At 40.0% G+C, this 7,979-nt stretch overlaps 1 protein-coding gene across 1 annotated transcript; it reads right to left on the bottom strand.

The window, feature by feature from the left end:
• Nucleotides 1-1,538: 1,538 nt before the first annotated feature.
• On the bottom strand, nt 1,539-5,460 carry pfn1 (profilin 1). The gene is made up of 4 exons (XM_005951817.2): nt 5,308-5,460; nt 5,047-5,185; nt 2,031-2,223; nt 1,539-1,935 (listed from the first exon to the last, which is right to left on the bottom strand). The coding sequence occupies exons 2-4, from the start codon at nt 5,182-5,184 to the stop codon at nt 1,838-1,840; spliced, it is 429 nt and encodes a 142-aa protein (XP_005951879.1). The 5' UTR covers nt 5,185; nt 5,308-5,460; the 3' UTR covers nt 1,539-1,837.
• Nucleotides 5,461-7,979: the final 2,519 nt, after the last annotated feature.

Raw genomic sequence — 7,979 nt, 5'->3', positions numbered from 1 at the left:
ACTTGGGAGATCATGGGGACTGATTTACTGTTGGAGGCCCGAGTGGACATTACAGGAACTGCAGTTTTTAGCATTTCAGCTCTTGTCTACAGGTCAGAGGTCAGCCGATCGGTCCCTATAAAGCGCATTCATTATTAGTGTGTTTGGTCTGTGTTTTCAAACATTTTATAAGCTAAGGTATGTTTTCCCGTTTCTTCAATTAGATGATATTCTCAGCTGCCTTAAAATAAAAATTTATTTGAAAGAGTGCATCATACAAAGCTCTAAAGTTAGCCACACCTCTTCACTGAGGTAAGACTTTTATTCCTTTTCTGCTTAGTTTTCTTCTACATTACTTTTAAGCTGTCTGTGCTGATATGTTTTAGGCTAACAAGGTTTCTGTGAGAACTATAAGGATCTTTATGCATATGGGACCTAATTTAAAGGGTGAGTTCAAGAAGAAAAAGTCATTTGTGGGCGGCTCTGCTTGGTATATTTTTACCATGTTACTTTTAAATCAAAATAAGAGCACATTTTTACATTATAGGGATATTTCAGAGAGTCCTCATGCCTTTGAAAGACTAAAGAGCCATGATAAGCCTCTAGGTTAACATGTGCCCACACATGTGTAGGATGACACGTGTCTGGACTTGTACAGTTTTCATTGTGAGAGCCATTTTTAGCTTGACTCCAAAATAATACGAATGTTTCTACATTATGAGAATTTTTTTCAGTCATTGTCACGTTCACACCCACAGTTAACCCAACACACGTGTTTTTGGACTGTGGGGTGAAGCTGTAGTTCCCCTAGAGAACCCAAACAAGCACAGGGAAAACAAACAAATTCAGTCTGGCCTGGTTTTGAGGTGGAGGGCATTTTTTCATCCTTTTTTATAAAGCCACACAAGCCTTTTCTGCTTCATAGTACAGTGTGAAGGGAAGGGAGGCGGGAGGTGTGAGGGCTCATATCTGGTTTTGGAGTCAATTAGTTTTGGACTTGACAAGCCAGTATGTTAATGTGTACAAAAAGCTATTTGGATGTGTGCACACATACCTGTGCAGGTTTTAAACCAGAATAATGAAGACATTCAGCATGTGATGATATTTATGTATGAAGAGGAAGTTTTGTATTTTATGGAAAAGTTGGCCTTTTCTCCTTCAGAGCACTCTTTGAATACACAAACATGGCTTTGAGGTTCAGGTTTAGATCAGGAGACTTGATAAGGCAGTGAGTCAATATGGGTCCCAACTTATACAGAAAGACAAAAGTGTGTGTATTGTTTAAACGCTATATAAGCTCTAACAAGGAGTTGTACGTAATACTAATACTACAACTTGTTGTGGCATATTTAATCAAATACTAGGTGTGATGCGCGTATATGAGTGCACTAGGCTGTCTTATTTTTTAGCTGTGTGTCGCACAATAAATCAGCCCCTGAAGAAGAGGTGTTTGTAGAAAACATTTGAGCACACACACACACACACACACACACACACACACACACACACACACACACACACACACACACACACACACATATAAAGACACCCTCACAATGTAAGTATAACCATGTTTGTTTTTATTTCATTCAGGTGTGCAATCAGTTTTCACAGAGCTCTGATTGGACACTGGTCAATCGCCACTGTAGAAAAATAATGGTAACACTATGTTCCTGCGTTAAACATGAGGTGTACTCTCTGATTCATCTCTACAGCAGGAAACACACCTGAAGATTGAAAATGACTTAAAAAAAAAAAAAAACTAAAGAAGCTCAGATATAGAAACACAGGGAGGAGGGTAGGGGAAGGGAGGCGGGAGGTGGCATCCATCTCATGTGGTGAAGGTGACTGTCTTGTCCTAATAACCAGCCTTCCTCAGGTACTCAACGATTTTGAACACCTTGCTGGATACCTGACCACCAGAGGCGTCTTTCGTGCCCTTGGCTATGACTATCGCTGTAGAGAAGGCAGAAAGCAGGAGCGTGTCAGCCTCAAAGATTTGGAGTGAATTCAAAGGATAAAAATGTGCTGAGTCAATGGAAACATCTTACCTGTTTTTGCCTTTCCAACACATATGCTGAACGTGTTTCCTTCGGCATCTGCTGAGGTCTTCAGGTCCAGCGCAAAGACTCCGTCAAAATCCATCTGGTCTCGGATCAGCCGGCACCTTACTCCGCCGATGTGAACGCCATTCTGAGCGAAGCTCGACCGGTCATTAGCACCCAGCTTCTTGATCTCATCGACCTAAAAAAGGGAAACAGAGCGAGAGATAGAGATTAGTGGATCTATTTAACTGAGTCCTCCAAATTCCCAGCCACCTTGAAGTACCCACCATGACCAGCATGGGCTCTTCTCCTTTTACAGCTTGAGTTTATTTAAATCTCACAATAAAAAAGCAGCCGCCGTGTGCGGAGGATCATAAACAAGCGTCGGAATAGGAAGCTAAAGTCATTGAAACATGATTTAATGTGGTGTGACCATTGTGAGCATGCAGAGTAGGAAGTGAGAGAGAGAAAAACGACATTCTGGCTCATTGGTTTGTGTGTTTCCAGCTGGAATCGGAACAAATAATAACTTTGTTGCGCCGCCCGTTGATACTGGTTTTACTGGTTTGTCTGAGCTTTGTTAGTGTGTCACATTGACACAGCTGACGCACTGGCCTAGTTCAGACACCATCCACTAATCAGAGTGTTTTTACCAGCTCTGAGGTCACAGAAATGTTTTCATTTAATGCATTTATCACAAATAAAGTCATTTTTTCATGATTATGCATCTGTGATATAACCTGTATTCACATTATTTTCTTTTAACTAGAAAATTAAAAATGATCTAATCTGGTTTTAGGACTGCATCACATTTATAGCTTCAGGAATTGATTTATCTATTAAATAATCCCTTGTTTTATAAGTCAGTTACCTATTAACTGCATCATTAATACTGCTAATTAGATTATTTTAAATCAGAAAAATAAAAAAATATAGTATAATCAATAATTCTAATACAAACAAAAGCTTTACTTTACGTTTTTTATATTTAAAATAAAAGATTATTATCATAGTATATAATAATATACACTTTTATGGGACTGCATTGGATTTCTGGGGATTTCAGTCTGGTTTTATTATTGAAATGAAATTATTAATCAAATGTATTTGTTGATAGTTGAGATGCGGTTGAAGAAGTTGAAGTGTTGACTTGCAGAAATAAAACGTGATCGCTGCTGTCAAAGAAACTGTCGCTGCACTTTGCTCTGAAGCAGCAGAGCTGAATCACATGAACTGTGATGACAGCTAGTTTCACATCTGTCATGTACGTGGACAGATTTGACCTTTTGAAGTGTTTCTTCTCAGAAGGAAAAGTTTTCACTGCACTTCATTTCTCAGAAAACGTGTTTTGTGAGTGAGACTCAGAGAGGAAGGAGGCCTCGAGTGCCTTCAAACTCACCAGGAAGTACATGCATTGTAGCTTTAAACGCAGTCTGCGTTAGATCTCCATTTACACATATGAACCTGACATGCTTAGATTTAGCATGACTTCCTCTTTCTGAGGCCTTCTTTAATTAACAAACCTGCACACATCCACACAGAACAGCGTCTGATTCAAAGCTGATCACCGCCAACTGTTTTTGATTTAAACTCAGATGTGCTCGGGCTTCAGCCTCACGTGTAACTGAATTCACACTTCCTGCTTTCTGTCAGCTTTTGCTCCGCAGGTTTCTGAGCTCACACGTGAGATTTAACCATCGCTCTGTTTTTGTGGAGACTTTTCTGAGAAGTGAAGGGAGCTGCAGGAGGATCGAGGAGGAAAGAATGTGAGGACGACAAGTCAAGACATGAACACACACACACCAAAATGCACACGCTGCTGCCTGCACAGGCAAAACCACTTCCCAAAAAACATCAGCCAATCAGAGAGGAGCCCACTAGTGAGTGTAACAAACCCACGCAAATGCACACAGAGTGTTTTTAAAAGCAGGAACGAACTTCTTTAATTTTATAATTTAAAGTTTACAAACTGTAAAAAAGACAAATCCTGCAGACGTGTGTGTCCATGTGTGTGTGTTTGAGACATTGTGCAACACTCCACTCCGTACCTCAGTGTGTGTGTGTGTGTGCGCGTGTGTCTCAGAAACAAGAAGTGATCGTCTCGTCTTCCTGTATTCGCTGTTTTTCGACATTGTCTCCTTATAAGGTAGTTAAAGCAAACGCACAGCACAAACACCCGGAAACTACCGGAAACTCACAACCGTTACGCAGCCTGCTCTGAGACATTAGCATTCATCTTTTTCCATTTCCATTTTCCAAAATGTGTAGAAAAACGAGCACCTCAGGTGAAATGTTTTTTGTCACACTGAAAGATTATTTCATGGAAATTAAATAAAACCTAAAAACCTTTAATAGCACGTGTTTTATTTCCAGTTATAATTAACACCATTTCCAGAAAACTACATGTACTGTAGCATGTTTGTGCTTTCTGGCAAAAGTTAAAACGAGGAAGTTTAAACACATCTCCTGAACTCCTGGAAAGTTGTTTCTACACCTGAACTTGGATCAAAACTAAAAAAGAAAACCCATAAAAACCCCATTTCTCTTTGTACTTTTAAAAATTAAAAGCTAAGGGAAGCAGCCAATGAGCTGACAATTGTCATCTTGTTGCTCAGTGATTTTCCCCTTTGAAGCCAAGCTTTAAATTTCTGACTTTTAAAAAAAAAACAACCTGTATGGCACACGTGTTTTCCTGCAGCACCTGAACACAGCACTGAGAGCGGGAAGTGAGCTAGACAGGCAACAAACTGAACACACCCAAAGCTCAAGAAGAAGACACGGACATGCAAAATAAGAAGCTATTTCCAAGAAATTTTCTCATAGCAACAGAAAATGAGCCAAAGGAGTGGCAGTTTGTGCAGGTTGATGTCACCAGTCTGAGCAAGTTTTTGAGTGTGAGGTTGTTTGAAAACTCTTGGCAGAAGCTTTAAAGGAGGAAGTGGACTTTTTTTTTTTTTTTTTTTACATATATTTAGCAGTTTGTAGAGGCAGGAAGAGGAACAGTGTGTGTGTTTGTGTGTACCGTGACTTGGATGCCGGGTGAGCTGGCCCAAACGCTCTCCTGCCCAGCTGTGATTCCACAGATGGCTGCCTCTGACACCGGGCACGTCCCGCTCTGGTCGGGCGTCTTCAAGTTATCAATATAACCTTGCCACGACATCCTGATCAATAACACACACACTGATCAATAACCTGGATTCACAAGCACCAAATCAATATTACCTTTAGCTATGTGTGAAAAAGAGAGAGAGAGAGAGAGAGGTGGGACAGCTCGCTAGCTTACCTGTGCAGGTAGAGTCTTGGGTGTGAGGAAGAGGGGAGAGAGCAGTCGAATGCAGAAAGAAGGAAGAAGAGTTGTCTTTTATACACCCAACCACTCCCAGCCTGCTGGCAGCTTCCTCTCTCACTGTCACTGTTGAGTGAGAGAGTCGCCCGACCCCTCCCCCTCTCTGTCACTCTCTCTCACTCACCTGGGAAGTAAAAAAAAACAAGGAAGTGATTTGATCAGCACACAAACATCCACTCATTTAAACCGCTAAAACATCAGTCCTGTAACCCGCTGAGCTGTAATCGGTCAGTCGGCGTCTCTGTGGAGAGACCTGCATTATTAAATTGAACTGTTAACAAAGCATTAACCTCCAGTGCTGAAAAAGGCACGTGCAGTTCCTCTAACATCCACTTGAAGCAGTGAGTCAGTCAGCATAGACTCACGTTATACTGTCCAACTTTACAGCAGCAAGCAACTACAAAGAGACTAAAAAAATACCATATTTGAAGCATCTTCCTTAGTGTGATGCCCCTCCTCCTCCTCCTCCTCTAAATGAGGTGAGAGCATCTGTTCAACTCTGTTCAGACTTTTACAGTCTGATTTGATGTAGTTTTCTGACAGGTTGTGGAGTTCCACACGGTTCTATTATCGGTCCTCTGCTTTTTATTCAACTTTGTATTATAGTCTTGTTTTTAAAAGCACATATTAGGGAGGTTAATATTTAACATATTGAAATTGTATTAGTAGGGGAGACCGGGGATAGTTGTAACATTTTTGACATTTCTGTCTGTAAATTGGAGCTCTTTTAAGGTAGTGGATTCAAAATGTAATGCAAAGTATTTACATGTCTCTGCTATTAAATAGTGCAGCTATTTTCTCTGCAGCACAATTACCCATTGCATGGTATGGTCTCAAACACAAAGAGTGAAATGTTACAATTAACCCCATAGTCTGGGTTAGTTGTAACATATCCTGGGGTAAATGTAACACAATGAAATAAGGGTACTAACAAAACATTAACATGTAATCTTTGTTTATTCAACACATGAATGCACTTACATCCATTTATGTAGCTGTGTGTGTGTACAGAATGCAGAAATCTAGCTTTTGAACATATTCCAACCCCCCAAAAAAGACAAATTATGGAATTTTCTGCAACTGAATATTTCATTAATTTTGGTTGGTCTTCCTTGAGTTTGGCCTCATTGGCTCAGTGGGCATTATAACCTACAACTCTTGCACCAATTTTGAACATAACAATGAAGCTGAAAAAATGTAGTTGTTCACCAGCATCGCAATTCCATTACTTTTTATCATGGCTTACCTTGGTGTGGTTTGCAAAGTGCTTCAGAAAGATGAGGAAATCTGTTTCTTGCACCCATCCTGATTTATTTCCACTACCAGTACTTCCTACTGGTCCATCTCTGACACAGTGGTCTGCATAATGTATGTGTGGGAACACAAACAGTGGAGGAATTGTGTTGCCAATGGCATTAACCGCATATACAAATGCGACCAGTGAACCTCTCTCTGCTGATGTCGTTGCCCCAACTTGTTTAATATAAGTTAAAGTAATAGTGTGGTAAGTTGTAACATCTGCATTATTGTTACAACTAACCCAGACTGTTGCTGTTACAACTGACCCAGACTCCTATAGCCATGAACTAGCTAACATTACAGCCAACGGCTAAAACATTAGCACTAAAGACCTACACAGAATATATCCCCATAGACATACAAATAACATAATTCAAGTTTGATGAGTTTAACTGCAAAGCAGATAATGCTATTAGAAATTGAAATAAAGTAGAAAAACTTACTTTTTGGCATACAAATTACTTTTTTTCGTGTTAAATTGTCTGTGTTTGACAAAATGTGCTGATTTTTCACATGTGATAGCAGAACTGATTGGGCATGCACAGGATGAGTCACATCATTTGAAACTTAGCCCTGATTGGAGAAATTGGAAGTGTTACAACTGACCCACGTTACAACTATCCCCGGTCTCCCCTACTTTAAGTTACATTAGGGTGTTGCCTCTTTGACGGACAGGTGGGTATAGATGCTAGATTGTAACTCCATCTCAGCTAACTGGACTCCCTGAACTGGACCTCTGGACTGTGTATATGCTGTTGGAGCTGTTTTAACATTTTTTATGCAATTATCAAAACAATAAGAACAAATAAAAAATTTTTTAGTAATAATTCGCTGCAATTCGATGAACATTCTCTGGTTAATAATTGCAACTGAGAGTCCATGAAGCTCCAGTTGTTGGGGTAGACATAAACGCCTACTGAGCACGTATTATACAGCGTCGTCATCGTGTGACATGATTGTGTGTGTGCTCCCATACAGTCTGTGGATGTAGCTTTTTAACCAAGCTTGTTAGCATTAGCTAATAGCTGAGTGCACCACTCACCTCTTTTCTAAATTTGGTCACTTCTGGCTCAGAAAATCCCCAACTACCTACAATATAGCAGCAGTTTTGATCAGTGGGATTGAACACAGTGAATTGCGCTTTAACTTGAAATGAGAATTACAATATTTGACAGGGACTGTTGTGTTTTACTCGCTGTAATTTGTGAACTTTTAGTTCTTGTTGAGGCTCTGATCAGACATAATATTAAATACTTATAAGAGTGAACAAATCTCAAAATACACGCCACAAACATGCTTGTTTCAGCTGT

The sequence above is a fragment of the Haplochromis burtoni genome, unplaced genomic scaffold (genome assembly GCF_018398535.1).
Source record: "Haplochromis burtoni strain Fernald_Lab_line unplaced genomic scaffold, NCSU_Asbu1 Contig_1129, whole genome shotgun sequence".
NCBI classification, from domain to species: Eukaryota; Metazoa; Chordata; class Actinopteri; order Cichliformes; family Cichlidae; genus Haplochromis; species Haplochromis burtoni.
Note: the sequence above shows the minus strand (reverse complement) of the source record. Positions and strands in the feature narration are given on the sequence as shown.